The 22956-nt window shown below is 44.8% G+C and overlaps 1 protein-coding gene across 5 annotated transcripts in view; it reads left to right on the top strand.

The window, feature by feature from the left end:
• Positions 1-22956, top strand: part of trak2 (trafficking protein, kinesin binding 2) — a 149313-nt gene that overhangs the window by 101154 nt on the left and 25203 nt on the right. For all 5 annotated transcript variants that reach the window (XM_085985489.1, XM_085985490.1, XM_085985491.1 and 2 more), the window contains 7 exons: positions 8717-8795; positions 10857-10987; positions 11126-11200; positions 14077-14211; positions 17258-17334; positions 17863-18063; positions 20568-20863. In XM_085985489.1, the coding sequence (XP_085841615.1) occupies positions 8717-8795; positions 10857-10987; positions 11126-11200; positions 14077-14211; positions 17258-17334; positions 17863-18063; positions 20568-20863 (994 nt within the window). The remainder of the gene's footprint in view (positions 1-8716; positions 8796-10856; positions 10988-11125; positions 11201-14076; positions 14212-17257; positions 17335-17862; positions 18064-20567; positions 20864-22956) is intronic.

Genomic DNA, 22956 nt, shown 5'->3' with positions numbered 1-22956 from the left:
AGCACCACTGAGACTGGGAACTCGAGGCAGAGTTGGGACTTGACCTTGTGTCCCACCTGTCCAGTCCGTGCTGCACCACGAGGTAATGGCCACCTGGTCACCTTTTTTTGCACAAGGCACAGTTTTGTTTCTTCACCAAAGTTGAAGCATGAATGGCTCAGCAACGGCCCGTGATGTTTGGTTAAATGTGTAACAGCTCCAGCAGTAAGAAGAAATGAGACAGTCTAAAAAGAAACATGCATATCTGGTTAAGGAACGTGCATAATCTAGAGCTGTCTTTTGTCTCCACTAGTCCTATCACCATCTCGTCTCATTTTGAATACCTCTTAATGTCTCACAGAATCACAGAATCCCCACAGTGCAGATAGAGGCCATTTCGGCCCATCGAGCCTGCACCGACACATATCCCACCCGATCCCCGTAACCCCTACACCAACACATATCCCACCCTATCCTGTAACCCCACGTATTTAATCCCCCTAACACTAAGGGTCAATTTATCATAGCCAATCAACCTAACCTGCACATCTTTGGACTGTGGGAGGAAACCGGAGCACCCGGAGGAAACCCACGCAAACACGGGGAGAATGTGCAAACTCCACACAGACAGTCGCCCGAGGCCGGATTCGAACCCGGGTCCCTGGCGCTGTGAGGCAACAGTGCTAACCACTATGCCACCGTGCCACCTGTCTCTTCTCTTTTGTTCTCTCCCAGCCTGGCCTCTTAATCTATTTCATTCCCTGTGCCTCTTCAGTCTTGATAAAGGGTTTTGACCCAAAACGTTGACTCTAATTTCTCTCCATGGATGTTGCCTGGCCTGCTGAGTTTTTCCAGTATTTTCTGTTGTTATTTCGGATTTCCAGCATCTGCAGTATTTTGCTATCATGCATATCTGGTTACCTAACAACCTGAAGTTCTGTGGAATTGGTTGGATCCCAGTAGCAATTGAGCAGAGTCAACTGGATTGGTGTCACAGTGAAAAATACCCATGACTCATTCAATTATTGGATTCCACGAACTGCCTGTGAACTAAATAATATGTACTATTAGAAGTTAAACAATTTTAGGGATGTGTCATAAGGCTATGACTATCTGAGGTTTGGGCAACTTCTTAAATAGTAAGTGAAACTGAAATGGTTACACAATCATTTGAAAATGCAACCATATTTTTACTTATTAGTGATTTGGTTTCACTTCTCCTAGCTATTCCACTTTTTGTATTGGGAGTTTTGATGAAAGGTTATTGACCTGAAACGCGATTCTGTCGGCGCTCAGAGGGCGGGTTTCGAGGCGGGTCGGGTTAAATCCGAAATGATTGACTGCGGGTTCGGAACCCGCCTCCACACCACTTTCCCCAAGTGTCGGGTCTGTGATTTAAAAACAGACCCGACCCCAAGCAGCGGGTAGAGGATTAAAGGCACTTAACTGCTTAAGTGCTTGTTTAGAGCTATTTTGACGACACTTTTCAATTTTCCTACTTTTGGGTCGAGTTTCACGACGTTTGGAGAACATGCCTGGTAAGTATGTCAGGAACACCAATGAGCTGGAAACTTCAGAGCTGCAACTACAGTCTAAAAGCTGCACTCTCAAATCTGGTCAGTTTCAAATGTCAGAGGTTGGTGATTGAACAATTTGGGAGACACATTCTGTGTTTAGGCTGCAAGTATGTGGTGTTCACTCTATAGCCACTGTCACCTGCATTGCTGGATTTTAAAGGTGCACTTACCCTTCACTGTGCCACCTCAAATTGTCGGGACACATATGCCAACGATGTCAAACCTTCATTCAACATAAATTTATTCCAACATAAGAAAAGAACAGAAACTTCACAATTAAATCTATCAGAACACCCAAGTGAGAACCCTTGCGCTTATTAACGTGCCATCTTTCTCTTGCGCATGCTTCTACGTTGTGCTTCCCCCTGTGGCTTCAGCAGATGTAGAGACAGCCTGCTCACCTCCCTGCTGCGCCTGCTTAGACGCCTTTGGCGGTTGTCCTCTGCGTTTTGGAACCTGTAAACGCCCCACCAAGTCTGCTCCTCCTGCAGCTGCACAGGGGCAGACTCGGCCATCACTGTTTGGATGCTCATCTGGGGCTCTGACCAAGGGATTGGCAAGGGGATGGAAGTTTGAGCGCTTGGAGAGGAGCCCTCACTTGCATGTCCCCTCTCACCATCATCCCTCTCATGGGCCACCCGCACTTCTCTGCTAGCAAGTAACTGGATAGCACCTTGCTGCACATCAGTGGGGCCATGTAGACCCGTCTCTCTACTGACGGTCCTCATAATGAGGACGTCCATGTACCTCTGGTTCCTCTCCACAATAGATCCCCCTCTATCCTCCATAGCTGACTATCTATCTAGAAGAGTCACTATGTTGTTTTGATTCTGGTGAATGATGTCCTCCATGGAGGTTGCCATCCTTTGATGTATGATGTAATTGCCATTACAGAGACATGGTTGCAGGGTAACCAAAGCTGAGAACTGAATGTTCCAGGGTACTCAACATTTAGGAAGGACAGACAAAAAGGAAAAGGAGGTGGCATAGCACTGTTAATAAGGGATGAGATCGGTATCGCAGAGATAAAAGATCTTGGCTTGGCAGATCGTGATGTGGAACTGGAATCCGTTTGGGTGGAGCTAAGAAACAGCAAAGGGCGGAAAACATTGGTTGGAGTTGTGCATAGGCCACCAAACAGTAATGGTAATGTAGGGCACAGTATCAATCAAGAGATTAGAAGTGCATGTAACAAGGGCAATACCGTAATCATGGGGGACTTTAATCTACATATTGACTGGGCAAATCAAATTACCACTAATGGTGTGGAGGACGAATTCTTAGAATGCATGGGAGGAGATGGTTTCCTCGATCAGTATGTGGAGGAACCAACCAGGGAACAGGCTATTCTGGATCTGGTATTGTGTAATGAGAAAGGGCTAATCAAAAATCTTGTGGTAAAGGGGCCTTTAGGGACAAGTGACCATAATATGATTGAATTTTACATTAAGTTTGAGAGTGATGTCGCCCAATCTGGAATTAAGGTCTTCAATCTAAACAGAGGAAACTACAAGGGTATGAGGGACAAGATTGGGAGACTACACTAAAAGGTATGAAGGTGGACATGCAATGGCTAACATTCAAGGAAATAATGCATAATTTGCATCAAACATATATTCCTCTAGGGTATAAAAACCCAAAAGGAAAAGTGATCCAACCATGGATAACAAAAGAAATTAAAGCTAGTATTAAGTCAAAGGACAAAGCTTATAAATTTGCCAGAAAAAGCGGTCAGCCTGAGGATTGGGGTCTTTTTAGAAATCAGCAAAGGGGACCAAGAAATTGATAAAGAAAGGGAAAATTGAATATGAGCACAAACTAGTGAAAATATAAAAACAGATAGGTATGTGAAAAGGAAAATACTGGCGAAGGTAAATGTAGGTCCTTCACAGTCAGAGACAGGAGAATTTATAATGGGGAATGAGGAAATGGCAGAGAAATTAAATAAATACTTCGTTTCTGTCTTCAGGGAGGAAGACACAAAAAACCTCCCAGAAATACGAGAAAACCAAGGGTGTGATGAGAATGAGGAACTTAAAGAAATTATTATTAGTAAAAAAAATTACTAGCAAAATTTATGGGACTAAATGTCGATAAATCCCAAGGACCGGATGACCTACATCCTAGGGTTTTGGAAGAGGTGGCCATTGGAATAGTGGACGCATTGGTTGTCATCTTCCAAAATTCTATAGATTCTGGAACAGTTCCTGCAGAATTGAGGATAGCAAATGTAACCCTGCTATTTAAGTAAGGAGGGAGAGGGAAAACGGGTAACTACAGACCTGTTAGCCTCACATCAGTAGTTGGGAAAATGCTGGAATCTATTATAAAGGATGCAATAACTGGGCACTTAGAAACTAATAGTAAGATTGGGCAGAGTCAACATGGATTTATGAAAGGGAAATCCTGTTTGACAAACCTATTGGAGTTCTTTGAGGATGTAACTAGTGGAGTAGACAAAGGGGAACCGGTAGATGTGGTGTATCTGGATTTTCAGAAGGCCTTCGATAAGGTCCCACACAAGAGGTTGGTGAACAAAATTAGGGCACATGGAATTGGGGGTAATATACTAGGATGGGTTGAGAATTGGTTAACAGACAGAAAACAAAGAGTAGGGATAAACGGGTCTTCTCAGGATGGCAGGCTGTGACTAGTGGAGTACCGCAAGGATCGGTGCTTGGGCCCTAGCTATTCACAATCTATATCAATAATTTGGATGAGGGGACTAAATGTAACGTTTCCAAATTTGCTGATGATACAAAGCTAGGTGGCAGTGTCATTTGCGAAGAGGCTTCAAGGGGATCTCAACAGGCTCAGTGAGTGGGCGAGAACATGACAGATGGAATATAATGTGGATAAATGTGAAGTTATCCACTTTGGTAGGAAAAACAGAAAGGCAGAGTATTTCCTAAATGGTGAAAGATTGAGGAATGCAGATGCTCAAAGGGACCTGGGTGTCCTTGTACATGAGTCACTGAAAGTGAATGTGCAGGTGCAGCAAGCCACTAGGAAGGCAAATGGTATGCTGGCCTTCATTACAAGAGGATTTGAGTACAGGAGTAAAGAAGTCTTACTCCAATTATATAGGGCCTTGGTGAGACCACACCTGGAGTACGGTGTACAATTTTGGTCTCCTTACCTAAGGAAGGATATACTTGCCATAGAGGGAGTGCAACGAAGGTTCATGAGATTGATTCCTGGGATGGCGGGACTGTCGTATGAGAAGAGATTGAGTAAACTAGGCCTGTATTCTCTTGAATTCAGAAGAATGAGAGGGGATCTCATTGAAGCATACAAAATTATTACAGGGCTTGATAGGGTGGATGCTGGGAGAATGTTTCCCTTGGCTGGGGAGTCAAGAACCAGGGGCCACAGCCTCAAGATAATGGGTAGGCCAATCAGGACTGAGATGAGAAGAAATTTCTTCACACAGAGGGTGGTGACTCTTTGGAATTCTCTACCCCAGAGGGCTGTGGAGGCTCAGTCATTGGATATATTCAAAACAGAAGTCGATAGATTTCTGACCAGTAAGGGCATCAAGGGATATGGCGATAGGGCCGGTGAATGGAGTTGAGGCAGATGATCAGCCATGATCTCATTGAATGGCGGAGCAGGCTCAAAGGGCCAAATGGCCTACTCCTGCTCCTATTTCTTATGTTATCCTTTCCATTGCAGAACCCACATTTGCCATTGCATGCACCATGGCATTGCTCATGTTTGTGATGGACTCCTCCATTCTCTGCACACTCGCAGTCACCGTGCTTGCAAAGCCAGTCAGAGCCTTCTGCACTTGTTACTGAAGCTCCAGCACCACACGCTTTCTGGATGGCCCCAGAGGTTCAGCATCTATATGCAGCTGAGCAAAGCTAGGAGTGCCCTGCAGCCTGCGATGAGGACTCTCTACTGCTGTCACTGTCTCCACCATCTGCTCTTGCTCACTTGTGAGTTGTGAAACGGCAGGTGACAATACTACTCTGTCGCAAACTACCTTCCGAGGTGTGCATCTCTGCGCTGGGTGCACTCATTTCTGCTGACGCTGCTCCCTCAGAGGATGGAGGTTCCTCTGAGGAGTCCTCCTGCTCCTCTTCCTGGATAGTAGGGAGGGGGATCTTGATGGTCCTGTGGGAGAGTAAAGACATGAGTTGCACATGTGATATGTAAATTGCAGACACATCCCATTGTGCACATGATCATGACTACATTTGTCTGAACATCAGATCCCATATTCGTCACTCAAGAATGTCAAATCAGATGTCTGGAAAAAAAATTCTGTCACCAGGTTGCTCTACTGAGCCCGTCTCTCCGTCCCCCACTTCAAGCTCCTCGGGACCTCCAGCAATGTCTAGAGCTGCCTCCTCAGCGTTGGTCAGCTGCGCCACGGATGGTGGTCCTTTTTCTGTTCTCCCCCTCTCCCTCTTATTGTGGGCTCTGTTTTCCTGCAAAGAGGGAAAGAATTGGATTTTCAGTGAGTGTGATGGAATGAGTGTATAGAATGGATAGGAGAGATATTTGGAGGGAGACTATGATGGAGTGGGTTCCCATTACCAAGTTCCCTCCTTTTGAGTTGCTAGTTGTTGTCATTGCATAACTGAGGGTGGGTGTGAGGGGGGATAGTTAGATGGGGTAGTGATTCTGTACATAGGGAGAGAGGGAAGGTTGATGGTGCAAGTGATGCTGGGTTGAGTGAGGATGTGCAGGGGTAGGGTTGACGATGCAGAGTGATGGGGATGTGATAACAGGCACAGCAGAATTAAGGGATTTGTGCTTTTATACTCTTTTCCTGTGCACAGGAGATCATTGAATCTCTTCCTGCATTGAATCCAGGTGCGTCTTACCATTGACCTGGCATTGACCTCCCCAGCTATTCACTGCCTTCATCTGCTGAGGAGGTTTCCTTCATCTCCTGGGTACAGGACCTCACGACGAGCTCTAACTCCCTCAACAAGAACATGCAGGGATTCCTCATTGAACCGGGGAGCTGCCTTCTGTCTTTCTGCAGACTTATTGAGCACCAGCAGCAGTCAGGAGCAGTATAAACTACTTCAGACGTAACTGGAATGGCCCCCTTAAGTACCCCGGCTACACATGAGTCAGCAGAGCAGCTGAACAGACCCGCACCTTGTGATGAGGGTGGGTAACCCACACGGCAGGCTCAATTAGTCCAATTAAACCAAAATTGTATCCGAAGGCCGGCTGGGGCTGGCAGCAGGTCCAGAACCCACCAAGCTCCGTTCCCGACGCCAACCCGCCTCCACGAACAGAATCGCAGCCGTTAACTCTTTCTCTCTCCACAGATGCTGCCTGACCTGAGTATTTCCAGAATTTTCTGTTTTTATTTCAGAATTCCAGCATCTGCAGTATTTTACTTTTGTCTTGCATTGAGATTATGGATTCATTCAATGTTGTGATGTAATGCCATTTAAATGGTGAAATCAAACTACTGCCTATTCCAGGTAACAGTAGATTAACAGTGTGGGCACCAGATAGCGTGGCCTAGATTAACAGTGTGGGCCCCAGATAGCAGAGGCCTAGATTAACTGTGGGCGCCAGATAGCGTGGCCTAGATTAACAGTGTGGGCCTGTCTTGTTTTTGCACACTTTGTACAAAAATAATAAATTGCAGGACAACGGAGTATTACAATTTAAACTCTTTTAATGAAGCATCAGGTCTGTAAGCTTTCTCAATCATCCAGCACCGTGTGGACAAGATGGAGTCAGGACCCCTACTGGGTCTTCTAAACAATAGCAGTCCTTACAGATGTCTGCAGGCCAATGACAACTCAGCATGTGATCACATGTGAATATAATAGGTATTCCTTACAGATGCCTGCGGGCCAATGACAATTCAACATGCAAATGTTACAGGCCCCAGATAGCGTGGCCTAGATTAACAGTGTGGGCCCCAAAGAGTGGCCTAATTTACAGTGTGGGAACTGTGAGCGATGAGTCCTGCTTGGTCAGTTTTGTGCACTGTGACTGAAAAGGTGTTTTCAATTTTTTTTTTAATTTTGCTATGAAGCAGTATTGTCGTGGTTTTAATTTAGTGTGTTATGTTAGACCACTGTTCATAGCAAAACAATTTTTAAAGAAACCATGGACTGGGGAGGAGAGTGAGAAGGTTCATGAGACTTTCTTTGTGGAACTGGGACAAAAATTCAAATTCATTACGAGAAAAATTTTCCAACTTTTCACACCGACCTTTTCTTAAGACATCCACCTCGCTGCTCTTGTAGAGACTTCACTTCGTGCCAGTCTGTGGTTCCTCAGTGTAATTTTTAACAACAGCCCTGATAGCAGCTGAAGTTCTGTTCAAGGCTAAGGACTGTTCAATATTACGCCTATGATTTTTAATCTACTGTATATTCTTGGAACTGTGATTTAAAGCACGTTATCAAATCATTGCTTGATTCCCTATGCTGTTCATAAACGTTTAGGCTTATCTCCTTATCATGTAATCATGCCAGAAGAGTCATAGTATCAAATACCAAGCCTGTCACATTATGTTTGGCTGTACACAATTGTACAGTACATCTCTTAAAGGGCAAAGTTGAGGGTCAGGGTGGAACAAAATGACGCATGAGTTAATGCGTTGACCTGGATTTAAATCTAGTCCAATCTGATGGGGTGAAAGTCCCCTCTCTGATAATATGTCTGGTGTGAAATGTACTTGGGCAGTCCTGCCTGCTTTTGATCCAAGCGTAAGTCTAAAGGGCAAAATTGCCACAAGTTGGTTGTCTCGTTCAGGTCCCAAGGACGGTTAGTGAGGGGAACTAGGGAAATCCACACCAATGTACTGGGGTTGGGGGTATGTGTTAAAGCACATTATTGGGATAAAGTAGGAGGAGTTTTACCTGCGACTGAGGGTGCATGGTGTTGGTGCTGACACTGAAAGCCCTGTCCTGAGTCTTGCACAAGTAAATAGAATTTCTGTTTACAGTGTAATATTTATATTTGTTTCATTCTCTGGTGGCTTTTCAACATCCAGATTGCAAGTTCCACTCACTGAACTATATCCCTGCATGTACCGTCTCTCATCTAATTACAGTGGGAGCTGGTAAAGGATCTGGTGCCGAGAAGCAGTGAATGCAGTGTGGTGTGTGGGAGGAATCGTTAAGTGTTCTTACTTAGTCTGATCGTCTCTACGTTCCTTCATTCCAAAGGCTTGTCACCTGAAGACTGAAACTATCAATTATGAAGAGAAGGAACAGCAGCTGGTCAATGACTGTGTGAAGGAATTAAGTAAGTACAAATAAAAGAAAAGAATTGCATTTATACAGTGCCTTTCACGACCTCAAGTCGCCCCAAAGTGTTTTACAACAAATGAAGTATTTTAGAAGTGTAGTTGCTGTTGTATTCTCCATGCTCTTCTTTGAAATAGTGCCATGGGATCTTTCACATCCACCTGAGAGGGCAGATGGGGCTTCAGTTTAACATCTCAGCTGAAAGATGGCTCCTCCAACAGTGTAGCACTCCCTCAGTACTGCACTGGAGTGGCAGCCTAGATTTTGTGCTCCAGTCCCCAAATTGGACACCAAAGCTCATTTGCAGTCGACACTCAGAGCATTACATCCAACTGAAAGTCATGTCATCAGTGCACAGAACCATTGCCATTTTACTGCAACACATTCTAAGCCTGCAAGCGAGAAGTCTTTGAGTTATAAACCTGGGATGTTGGTCTTTGAAACCAGACAAACAGCTTGTGAATCTATAATCTCTCTTCAGGAGCTCACCCCGTCTCTCCTCAGGAGCTCACCCCATATCCTGTAAAGCACCACTCAATTTAGCACTTAGCTATGCAGATCAGAAAGTCCCCAGGTTCAGTCCATGTCCTGTGTTGAATCAGCTGATCTCCGCTAGGGCAGTAGATACCCTCCATTGTTAAAAATAGCTTAAACATCCACTCCCTTCACCATTGGCACAATGTGGCTGCAGTGTGTACTATCTACAGGACGCACTGCAGTAAGTCGCCAAGGCATTTTCGAAAACCTACCTAGAAGGACAAGGGCAGCAGGTGCATGGGAACACCACCACCTCCAAGTCATACACCAAGTTGAACATGTATCGTCCTTCATCGTCGCTGGGTCAAAATCCTGGAACTCCCTACCTAACAGCACTGTGGGAGTACCTTCGACATACGGACTGGAGCTCAAGAAGAAGGTTCATCACCTTCTCGAGGGAAATTTGGGGTGGGCAATAAATGCTAGCTTTGCCAGCGACGCCCATATCCCAAGAATTAATATTTTTTTCAAAAGCTTGCCAACATTTATCAAGAGGTTGAGGTATTAGGGGACTGGTGTCCTTGGAACTGTGTTTCAGCAAATGGAGACTGCAGGAAAATACACACACAAACCATAGAATAGGCAGATTTCCTTTTCACACAAGCGTGAGGCTTGATTTTGCACTTGTGCCAAGTTTTGAAAATAGAGCCCTTTTAGTTCACAATGCCAGTATCTTTTGCGAGCTTGAATTTTCAGCCTATTTCTGCTAAGTCCCAGTGCTACAATTCACTGAAGTGTAATAGAGCTTGTCCATTTACTTGTAATTCTGGACGTTCCCTGCTGTTTTATTCACTGAGAAGGTGGTAATTCATATGGGGAAGTTAGCTGACAGGATGCAGGAGTTCAGTTGTGAATCCCATGCACCCAAAGTGAGAAATCCCAAATTAGTAGTAGTGTGAATGTGTGACCACAGTGTGACAATTTAAGCAAGGCTTTGTTCTGAGCTGTGTTGGTTCTATATGGGAGATGATTAACATTGATCCACTTATGGGCTGCGCTTGGACCATGGTCCCAGAAGTGCAAGGGTTGTACCATTCAGTTTCCCGTCACGAAAACTTGAAGTTGTATGAAAGCGATTTTTTTTGTTTTATTCATTTTTGCAATATGGGCTTCGCTAACAAGGCATTTATTGCCCATCCCTAGTTGCCCTTGAGAAGGTGGTGATGGGCTGCTGCCTTGAACCGCTGCAGTCTGTGTGGTGAGGGTACTCCCCACAGTACTGTTAGGTAGGGAGTTCCAGGATTTTGACCCAGTGACTATGAAGGAACGGTGATATACTTCCAAGTCTGGATGGTGTGTGACTTTGAGGGGAACGTGGAGGTGATGGCATTCCCATGCGCCTGCTGCCCTTGTCCTTCTAGGTGGAAGAGGCCACTGGTTTGGGGGAAGCCAGGGTGATAATATCCATGGTATCCCGACAGAATTCCTGCTAAAGCAAATGATGTATAATCTGCCACATTCATGCATTCACCATTTCTTTCCCTTTAACTCACCTCACCCTCCCGTTTCTCTTTTTTTGAAGAAGAAACAAACATACACATTTCCAACCTGGCAGACGAACTCTCCAGAAAGAATGATGACATTGCACGTCACCAGGAGGAGATCACCAACTTACTCAGTCAAATTGTGGAGCTTCAGCTTAAAGTCAAAGAGGCAAGTGTGAAAAGCCCATGAACAGTGGCACAGAATTCCTATCAAATTTGTAGCCAAGGCTGATGTTGAAGCCTGTCTGCTGCTTGGGTTAGTTTTTTCTTAAAAACATGTCATGGGTCTTTGTATTTCTTTTCCTAGTGTGCCATTGAAAAAGAAGAACTTAAGCAACATCTGCAGGCATCCAAAGATGCCCAAAGACAGCTTACGGCAGAAGTGAGTATCCCACTTTTTACCCTGCGCTAGGTTTAACTCGATGGTGTGTTTTTTGTGCTTATCAAAATGAGCAACCGAAAACTCTCCACTTTCTGCAGTCAGCTGCAGCATGAAGGGTCTACTCTCAGCCCTAACCTCAGATGAACAACCCCTACTGTGCACCAGTGCAAAAAAGATTCACAAGGATGATACCAGAACTGAGAGGGTGCAATTATCGGGAAAGACTGAACAGGCTGGGGCTCTTTTCCTCTAGAAAAGAGAAGGCTGAGGGGTAACAGAGATCTTTAAAATTATGAAGGGGTTTGATAGGGTAGACGTAGAGCAGATGTTTTCATTTGTGGGGAAGACTAGAACTAGGGGTCATAAATATAGGATAGTCACTAATAAATCCAACAAGGAATTCAGGGGTTCTTAACCCTGAGAGTGGTTAGAATGTAGAACTTGCTACCATAGGGAGTAGTTGAGATGAATAGCATGAATCCATTTAAGAGGAAGCTAGATAAGTACATGAGGGAGAAAGAAATAGAAGGATATGCTGGTCAGGTGAGATGAAGTAGGGTGGGAGGACGCTCGTGTGTAGGTTAAACATCAGCACAGACCTGTTGGGTCGAATGGCCTGTTTCTGTGCTGTACATTCTATGTAATAACTAAAGGGGTTGTCTCCTGGTCTTTTAGCCCAACAGGTAGTTGGTTACATGTCTGCAACTGGTCATTTCTCAGTGTAGCAACCTTGGAGCGTACAGAGTGGCGGGACACGGATTTCCTTTGCTGTCTGTTGCTCAAGGGAGGTGATTACAGAGGGCACATGTTTTTCCACAGGAAGGGAATGTCATCTCCAGCCAGCTCGTGCCCATCTCCAAGATGCCAATTCAGAGCAGCATTGGCATAGGGCTCAGCAACTAACTTCACTTGATGCATGACTCATGTGCAGCATGAAATTGGAATTAAAATCGAGGGAAATAACTGCCAAATGAAAAGTGCAAGAGTCTTACTGCAGTAATCTAATGTAATATGGCTCCTCCAGTACACATTATTCTATCTTGAATAAATGGTATAAACCGCGCACTAATGGTGGCTTCCTGTATTGTATCACAATTAAACTAATACAGTGCTTACTTTGATTGCACTGTATTATTTGAGTACATCTCAGTGTAGTATGTAATGGAGACCTTTGGAGCTTATTGCAAGAAAGATTTGCATTTATATAACCCCTTTCACGACCTCAGGGCGCCCCAAAGGTCTTTGCAGCCAATGAAGTATTTTTTGAAGTGTAGTTGCTGTAATGTAGGAAACGTGGCAGCCAATTTGCACATAGCAAGGTCCCACAAACAGCAATGAGACAATGGCCAAATAATCTGTTTTAGTGATGTTGATTGATAGATAAATATTGGCCAGTGCTCCCCTGCTTTTCTTCAAAATAGTGCCACGGGATCTTTTACGTCCACCCGAGAGGACTGCCGGGGCCTGGGTTTAATGGCTCATATGAAAGGCGGCACCTTCTGACTCGGAGGCGGGAGTGCTACCTACTGAGTCACGGCTGACACTAGCTGGCAGGATACCAAGTCTCTGATCAATAGGGGGGAATAGAATTATTGATTTTAGTGTTCAAACGCTGAGCGTTCTTTTTCTACATAAACTATTCTTAGGCTAAAGGTGTTACCAGGGAAAGAAAGATATGCATTTATATATCGCCTTTCACATCCTCTGGACATCCCATATGCTTTTCAGACAATTAAATACTTTTGAAGTAACAACAGAAAATGCTGGAAACACTCAACAGGTCAGGCAGCATCAAGGAGAGAAAGGGTCCCCGACTCGAAACGTTAACCCTGTTTCTCTCTCTTCGATGCTGCCTGACCTGCTGAGTGTTTCCAGCATTTTCTGTTGTTTATTCAGATTTCTAGCATCCGCAGTATTTTGCTAAAGTACTTTTGGAAGTGGAGTCATTATTCTAATGTGGGGAAAAGCAGCAGCCAATTTGTACACAGCAACTCCCACAAACAGCAATTTGATCATGACCAGCTACAGTAATCTGTTTTTAGTGATGTTGGTTGAGGGATAAATATTGTCCAGGACACCGGAGGAAAAGTCCTTTGCTCTTCTTCAAATAGTGACACGGAATCTTTTATGTCCACCTGAGTGGGCAGACAAGACATCAGTTTAATGTCCCATCCGAAAGACAGCACCACTGACAGTGCAGCACTCCCTCAGTACAGCACTGGAGTGTCGACCTGGATTTTGTGCTCACATCTCTGGAGTGGGACTTGAACCCACAACCTTCTGACTCAGAGGCAAGAGTGCTACCCACTGAGCCATGACTGACACTGCTAGGAAAATGACTTCCCTCCCAGTAAAGGTGAAGAGCAGGTCAGTGTAAACTGATGAACCTTTATTGGCTAGGAATATCTTGGGTGTGGTGGGTGGCAAAGAGAGGAACCTTATCTGTTAATAACCTTTATTAAAGAATCAAATTATCCTTTTGATTCTCCTAACTCCCATTTCAACCTGCCTTATTTTTGATCTTTCATCTTAAGGGGCCTTTGTATACAACAGCCAAATTGCAAAATTACTAAATGCTAAAGATGATGATGTGTTGCTGGTGTGCTGCTGTTTCCCCCCCCCCCCCCCCCCCCCCTTGCCTTTATTTCCATACTTGAGGTATACTGGAGTGGGTGGGCTGTGGATAGCACTCCCCATCCGTGATGTCACAGAACAGGTATTGTACCCTATCGGTCACAATCATACACACGAGCATGGACTCGAAAAGGAAGGCATATTCTGTGAACTGATGCTGCAGGGTGTGCTGATTCCCTAGTTTGATCAGTGGGATGGTCTGTGCTTTTTCTGATTTTTAATCTTGTTCTTTTCACCTGCAGCTGCAGGAAGTGCAAGATCGGAACATTGAGTGTTTGGGAATGTTACACGAATCCCAGGAGGAAGTAAAAGAATTGCGGAACAAATCAACATCATCCTCACTTCAGCGGCCCCAATCCTACAGCATGTTCCCAATGGTATGGAGATGTGATATCAAATCCACTTTTTTTATAATGTGAGTGTATTAAATCCCACTGTTCCACCTTCGACGTTGACTGATTGCGGAGGAAGAGGGTTGGGCAAGCTCTTTTCAGCTAACCACTGATGACTTTTGCGCCAGCCACTAGGTGTGTAGCAGTTACCTGGGATTGATTCTCCTTATGCGTGTGTTTTCTCTCTTCCTATTCCCCTTTTCCTCCACATTCATTCTCTTCCCTCCCTCCCTCCCTCTCGCCAGAAAAAGTGGTGAAGCATCTGCCTTGGAGAGGGTGCGGAGGAGATTTACCAGAATAGTACCACAGATGAGGGCTTTCAGTTATGTGGAGAGACTGGAGAAGCTGAGATTGTTTTCCTTAGAGCAGAGAAGGGGAGATTTAATAGAGGTGTTTAAAATTATGAGGGGTTTTGATAGTTAATAGGAGGTAACTGTTCCCACTGGCAGGAAGGTCAGTGACCAGAGGACATAGATAACAACAACACTTGCATTTATATAGCGCCTTTAACGTAGTGAAATGTCTCAAGGCACTTCACTTATCAAACAAAATTTGACCGAGCAACATAGAGAGATATTAGGACAGGTGACCAAAAGCTTGGACAAAGTGATAGGTTTTAAATAGTATCTTAAAGGAGGAAAGAGAGGCAGAGAGGTTTAGGGAAGGAATTCCAAAGCTTGGGGCCAAGGCAGCTGAAGGCACGGCTGCCATCGGTGGAGTGATTAAAATCGGGGATGCGCAAGAAGCCAGAATTGGAGGAGCACAGAGATCGCAAAGGCTTATAGGACTGGAGGAGCTTACAGAATTAGGGAGGGGTGAGGTCATGGAGGGATTTGAAAACAAGGATCAGAATTTTTAAATTGAGGCATTCGAGACCGGCAATGTAGGTCATCGAGCAGAGATTTATGATAATTGGCAAAATAAATCCGGGGGGAAATGAGGAGGAGAAATATTTTTACGCAGCGAGTTGTGATCTGGAATGCACTACCTGAAAGGATGGAGGAAGCAAGTTGAATAATAACTTTCAAAAGGGAATTGGATATATACTTTAAAAGGAAAAATTTGCATGGCTATGGGTAAAGAGAGTGGACGAATGACAGAGCTCTTTGAGAGCCGGTACAGACACAATAGGCTGAATGACCTCCTACTGTGCTGTATGATTCTCTGTTTGGCATGTTTGCATAGCAGTGACTGCAGTCAGCATTTCAGGGATTGATTGAACTTGTGCCCTAGCAACTTGGTACTGATGATTAGTGCTCCAACACGGCCATCTTAAACCTCAATCTTAATGTATGCTACTTCAATTTTCAACAACCTTTTTGTTCCTAATCATCTTTGAATATCTGTTTTGCATGCATTATTGTAAAAACTATTTGGATTCCTCTGCCAGCTTTACAAAAGAATTTGAGACTCTGCCTTCTGTTCAAGCATATTCCTGTTTAGGTTACTTCAATTCATTGGGTGGAATTTTAAATTGGAAGGAAAAAGATTGAGGCTGTCCCAAACTGATTTTTTCCAGGATCCTTATAGCCAGCACAGAGAGGAGGCCTTCATCCAATCAAGTCAAGCTAGATTCAGATTTATAAGAACATAAGAAATAGGGGCAGGAGTAGGCCATATGGCCCCTCGAGTCTGCTCTGCCATTCAGTAAGATCATGGCTGATCCTCCAGCTCAACTACACTTTCCCGCCCTATCCCCATATCCCTTATTTCTTTAGTGTCCAAAAAGCTATCAATCTCGGCCTTGAATATACTTAAAAGGTTGAGCATTCACAGCCCTGTGGGGCAGAGAATTCCAGAGATTCACAAGCCTCTGAGTGAAGAAATTTCTCCTCATCTCAGTCTTAAATGGCCGACCCCTTATCCTGAGACTGTGATGCCCTTGTTCTAGACTCTCCAGCCAGGGGAAACATCTATTCTGTCAAGCCCTCTAAGAATTTTATACGTTTCACCCCCAAGGGTGAAGAGTGTGCTAACCACAATACTTCATTGTTCCCCAGTGGTATTATTACTTTATTGGGTGAACTTGGAGGAGTAGTCAATAGATTGGCACAGTATTAACCTCGTGATTCGCCAATATGGTAAGTTCATTGAGCTGAGCGGATAGGAGAAAGCATCGAGCAGAGGAAAACAAAAATGAGAGCGCGAGAGAGAAATGAGTGCTGTGTGGTGTGAGTTGGCACATAGCATCATGTAGAGTCTGGGAGGAGCTACCTGCTCTTAGTCAACTGAAGAAACAACAACAACTTGCAATTTTATGGCGCCTTTAACATAGTGAAACGTCCCAAGGTGCTTCACAGGAGCGTTCGCAAACAAAATTTGACACCAAGCCACATGAGGTATTAAGACAGGAATTTGAAGAGGTAGGTTTTAAGGAATGCCTTAAAGGAGGAGAGAGAGGGGTAGAGAGGCAGTCAAATTCGGGGAAGGAATTCCAGAGCTTCGTGCCTAGGCAGCTGAAGGCATGGCCGTCAATGGTGGAGCAATTAAAATCGGCGATGCGCAAGAGGCCAGAATTGGAGGATCGTAGAGATCTCAGAGGGTTATAGGGGGTTGCAGAAGTAGGGAGGGGTGGGGCCATGGAGTGATTTTGAAATCGAGGATGAGAATGTTAAAATTGAAGCGTTGCTGGACCGAGTGTCAATGTAGTTCAGCAAGCTCGAGGATGCATGGGAGAGGATAATGTAACAAATGGGGTGGGGGTGGGAATTGTTAAATTTGAGCATGTTGGCAAAGTGTCTTGCTGTGACGGTATAAAGTTTCACAGTGGCTTCACTCTTAAAGGGAAAATGCAAACCCATTCACTTCGATAAAAATATAATAGAACAACTTCGACCAATGAATTATCAGGTCAACAACTTTATTCCAAGTTGGCTACAATCCCATGTCATTGTGATGGCTTTGACGTGTTTAAAGTCAGACAGCATTGTTGTAAGATTTTGATATTAGTGATGGGGTTATCTACATATTTATTGTTCCTGCAGTTAATTTTACTATTTTTCTTTAATTTTACAACTGACTATCCTTGCAGGATTCCTTGGCTGCTGAGATTGAGGGAAGCATGCGCAGGGAGCTCAATCTGGAAGAGTCAACTGTTCAAGACCAAAGGTAAATGAAAATAGCTCACTTGCTCTTGGCATTTTCCTTTTTTGTTCCTGCTACCTTGTGAAAAGCAAAGCCTTGTCTGAATGGAACATGACACCTTCACAATTCACAAAGAGAACGATTCTTCTCTTCACTCCCCTCGGCCCCCAGAACATACGAACAGGAGTAGGCCATTCGTCCCCTTGAGCCTGTTAGATCACGGTTGATCTGTACCTTAACTCCATTTACCCACTTTCGTTCCATATCCCTTAATACACTTACCTAACAAATATCTATCGGGTCAGTATTGAAATTTTCAATTGACCCCCAGGCTCAACATCTTTTTGGGGGGGGGGGGGGCGAGTTCCAGATTTCCACTACCCTTTGTGTGAAGAAATGCTTCCTGACATCACCCCTGAATGGCCTAGCTCTAATTTTAACATTAATTAAAATTAACTTCCCCTCTCTTCTCTTCCTCCCGTCCCCCCAGCACCAAGCAATGGCAAGTTTTCCATTACGCTAATGCATCCCCTCTTGTGTTTTTAACCTCAGGAATCAACACAAACGGGTTTTCCATACCGTCAGGAGCATCAATGAAACCATACAATCCCACACACCGGCATCCCCTCTGGGATCTATCCCGGGATCCGGTTCCTCGTCTGTTGTCATGACAGTGAAACCGCACCAATCTGTATTGGGACCAGCTGATACAAAAGTGACGAATAACTCGACGAGTGAAGCGGGTCCCCACTGGTAAGTAGCAGACAGCAATAACCTGACTCTCACTGGCCAATGGTCAAAGTTAATGGGCAGGATGGATAAAGGGGAGAAACATGCATGAGCAGCCTTTTATACGTTCTGTGTGTTAGGTGTTTCAGTGTAATGTCAGAAGACTGGTTGAACCCTCACTCCGTCAAACTCAACAAATTTAAATAGCGGCATAAAACTTTCTATAGCTAACAGGGTTTCTTTCCTACTGTGCTATTGTTAGCTCACTTGTTGGTGCCTTTCCATTTTATCTCCTTTACACTAGTTTTGGTATACTTGTTAACTTGTGATTTTATGCAAAGAGAGAATGAAATCCAGGTGGAAATTTGTTTTATCCCAAATTACTGGTTACTTGTGCATAAATTTGAATGATTTTCCCACATTTCTGATGCTCCACTTTTGCACCCTTACAAAGTGCTTCTTGTTGAAACCCATTTTGCCAATTGCCATTCTGTTTCTTCTTCTGCCTGCACCACACATCAATCCACAGCTGAAAGTGTGGGTAACTGCGTAGGGTCCTGACTACAGTAGGAACTTGTAGGGATTGTGGATGTAATCACGATCAGTATTTCACTTATGAATCTGAAGAGTCTAATGTTCATGGTAGGCAGTGTGGAGTCATTTCTAATAAAGTAATGACATCTGCATGACCGGTGTAATCAACAGAAAAGGAATGAACTTTGTTGTACAGGATACATTAAAAATAATTACTCGTTCACTTGAAATACACACACACATTGCCTGTGGTCTGTCTGTGTATTAATGTGTAAAATGGATTCTGACTTGAAAGGTGCCATTTAAATGCAAGCCTTTCTTTACATAAAATGTACAGCACAGAAACAGGCCATTTGGCCCAACTGGCCTATGCCGGTGTTTATGCTCCACACGAGCCTCCTCCCACCCTACTTCATCAAACCCTATCAGCATATCCTTCTATTTCTTTCTCGCCCATGTACTTACCTAGCTTCTCTTAAGTGCGTCTATGCTATTTGCCTCAACTACTCCTTGTGGTAGCGAGTTCCATATTCTTACCACGCACTGGCTTAAGAAGTTTCTCCTGAATTCATTATTGGATTTATGACTGTCTTATATTTATGGCCCCTAGTTTTAGTCTCCTCCCCCCCCACCACCACCACCAACAAGTGGTAACATCTTCTCTACATCTACCCTATCCAACCCTTTCATAGGGCTAGAAATTTGGTGCTAATGGGGGGCGCAAATTACTTTTCGCCCGGGCGCAGCACCACTAACTATTCCCGCTAAATTCAGTGGGAGCTTAGCGGTGGCGGTAGCGCTCCGCTGCGCAAGCGATGATGACGTCATCGCCATGCACAGCGCCCCGTTTCCACCCTGCCTGCAAAATTGACCTGCGCCCCCTGAATCTGGGCCGGGCGATGACCACGACCGATTCAGGGGGTGGGAACGGAGCGGCAGGAGGCTTGCGGGGTATTAAGTAAAGGGGAGGTGGCGGCTGGGGAATGAAAATCGGCTGACTTACTTGTCGCGACCCGTTGCATCTTTGAACGCGGGGTCCGTGCTGCGATCTGCAGCCCGACACCATTCTTGTGTGCTGGGCTGCTGGCATGGCACCCCGCTCCCCGGTGGTCCAGGTAGGGTCTTGCAGAGTTGTGGGCTTGGGCCCTCCCCCTTAATGAGGGGAACAGCTCTTCCATGCGGCAGCGCTACGTGGCCCAGCGTGTAGTGCTGCAGAACGCACCGCCCCGATATTCAGGGTTAGCACTCTAAGGAAGTGGAATGCTTGAATTAGCGCGCCACCTCCCTCTTGGGGCACTAAAACTGAAGTTAGTGATCGCCGGCGCTATTTTAATGACCCAAAATGGTCGCCAACGAATTTTTCCCCCATAATCTTTTGAGACCACAGAGGTGAATGATGATGGCCAGTGAGTTAAGGTGACCTTAATTCTAACATTGTAGTTAAGTAGATGACTATGGCAAATTATTTGCCTATCTTAGTGTTAGTGGGAATAGAGAACCCCATAGGATAGAATGATTTGTTTGAGTTGCACTTTCAGGGCCAGGCAGAGCCTTTCAGATGGATGAGTAACTTCATTTTCCCTGTAGTATGCTCCTAAGTTTTCTTCTTTATTGACTGTGGGAAAGTTCTTTTTGGATGGAATTTCAAAACAGAATTTCAGTGTTGGGGTTTTGGTTCTGTCAATGAAGCTTCTAATTCTCAACTGACTGTCCATTACTGTATCCGTGGAAACACTATTAGGGCATCAACATGGATTTATTTAAACTGTGACGCCATTTCTCCTCTGCTGATGGCCTGTGGAAAAAATATTTTGGTTGAATAAAAATTGTGCTATTTAGTGTAATTCTGTACATTTGGAGCTCAGTTGGCACTACTGGATAGCGATTGCCTGATAATCTGGCCACTAGCTGCTCATTGCTAGTTAATTCAAACTTGACCGCCTTAACCTGGAAAGCCTTCCAGATGTTGCTCATTCTCTCGTTTTTCTTCACAGCAACCTGGCTAGGATTGGGCAGCCTGGCACTCCCGGGGGTAAAGACCTGGCCACTGCCCTGCTCCGGCTCTCTCTGCGGCAGGAGAATTATCTGAGCGAGAAAATGTTCTTCGAAGATGAGCGGGACCGGAAGCTGATGGCCCTGGCGACGGAGGAAGAGTGCGGCTGCAGTACGCCAGCAGAGAGTGTCCTGTCCAACCTCACAGATCTAACTGAGATGTCCTGCTTCTCCGGGGTGTCCAGCTGTTACCGTACATTCCTACCTGAGAAACTACAGATAGTCAAGCCGTTGGAAGGTAAGGAGAGGGACTTGAGAGTAATCTGTGCTCCTTAATGATTGCAATGGCCATTAATTAAAAAAAAAATAAGCATAGAGTCCAACACCTAGAACAACCAACCACCTATTGGTATATTAGCAGCCACAGGGGTGGGGTTGGGGGAGGGAGGGAATTGGTGAAAGTTGGTCCTTGGCCAACCCTTTTCACGAAGAATGCAGTGCTGTCTGCAAGGATTATTATTTCACTTGAGTAGAATGGGTTTGATACCTGGGATCCCCCAATCCATGAAGTGAGATGATCTCTGGAGGGCCAGTCAGGGCACCAAAACCAGTCTTGGCAACCTGGCTCAAGGGAGGGAAAAATTTAGCCAGGATTCCTGCTCCTGATTGATGTCCACCAGGCCCACCCTCCACACCCTCTTTTACTGGAAACATAAGAGTGACAACTGTGTGAAGACAAGGTGGGGCTCGGCTGTGAGGCCTCGTCTTCTTTCCCACTTCCCATGTCCGCAACCCAAACCCAAACTTGCTGAGTCTAGCCACATGCCTGAAGAATGACCATTTGGATGAGATCCCAGATGGTGCCCAGCACCGGAGGAACTATACCCCAATAGAGAATCGATGCCTTCAGAACGAAAACCACACTCTTGATCGATCAAAACAGTTGAGCTCACAGAGCGTACTTAAGTAAAACTTTCAAAGGCAACTTGCTTAATCAAACAAAAAAAATCGTCCTCATTTGCTATGATGTGGAGGATACTATTTTTTTTTATAAAGAGACTTTATACTCCTGCATCCAACTGCCATCCTTAACCATAATATAATTGTCCAGGATGACATTCAAGGCTGAGGGCTTACAACGATGGCATCGCCAAGGGCTCTTTAATAAACAATGCAGCCCAATTTGATTTTCTTAAAGAAATTATTGAGTGACCATTTTTGGCCATTAAATGTTTATATATCTTTGATATTTTGCACCATACCAGTCCTTCAGCCAACTGCTAGTACTGGTCAGCCTAGTTGTCCCGTCCCCACCAATCACCACCACCAAGGATGTGATGGCTCATGTATTTTGGATGGCAGCGATGTTTTCATTATAACTCCACAAAGGTAAAAATGAAAATTGGTAGGTGATTTTGGGTCAGCACACACTTTGTCTGTGTAGGTGATAATGTCCTGAGGCAATGAAGGATATATTGGGGTACGGACCATGATGATTTTGAGTTGGTGTGTTCTTGTACCTCTCCACTTCCCACCCACCCCATCTCCATTCAAGTGAGTGGGAAGACAACACAGTTGGAAACTTGACCAGAAAACTGCATGAATACCCAAGAGTTTGTAACAATTATTACATAGAATTTAGAGTACAGAAACAGGCCATTTGGTCCGACAGGTCCATGTCCGTGTTTATGTGCCACACGAACCTCCTCCCACTATTTATTTCATCTAACCTATCGACATATCTTTGTATTCCTTTCTCTGTCATGTACATAGCTAGCTTCCCCTTAAGTACATAGGATATTTGGCATAGAAACAGGCCACTCGGCCCAACCAGTCCATGCTGGCGTTTATGCTCCACCTGAGCCTGCTCCCGTCTTTCCTCATTTAAATCTATCAGCATAAACCTCTATTCCCTTCTCCCTCATGTTTGTCTAGCCTCCCCTTAAATGCATCTTGTTGTGTCTGTGTGTTGATAGAGACACTGAAGACAGGAGTTGGTTTCATAGGTGTTTACTAAACAAAGTCTGGAGGGGAACTAACTGATACAACACAATATACAGGCTTATATAGCCCGAGTGGCCATTACCGGCATTACAGTACACATGGGGCTCTTAAAGGCACATACACTACAATTCCTCCCCTTTTAGCCAACCAGTACATAATATTTTAAGTAATTATTAATTACATGTTACAAGAAAAATAATCTACACATTGCTGCAGTTAATGAATTATAAGTCAGTCTCTCTGGAGGCTTCCTGACTCGGTCCGGATAACGCCTCGGTGGTGTAGTAGTTTCTGGTGGTGTAGTAGGTTCTTTTGGCAAGGCTGATTCGGCTTGAATGCCAGTATCGGGTTCCAGTATCGCCGGATCGGAGGTAGATATGGGTATCT

This window comes from Somniosus microcephalus, chromosome 4 (genome assembly GCF_052327205.1).
Source record: "Somniosus microcephalus isolate GS21.2 chromosome 4, FLI_Smic_1.0, whole genome shotgun sequence".
In the NCBI taxonomy this organism is placed as follows: Eukaryota; Metazoa; Chordata; class Chondrichthyes; order Squaliformes; family Somniosidae; genus Somniosus; species Somniosus microcephalus.
The sequence above is the reverse complement of the archived record's forward strand: the minus strand, read 5'-3'. Positions and strand labels throughout refer to the sequence as shown.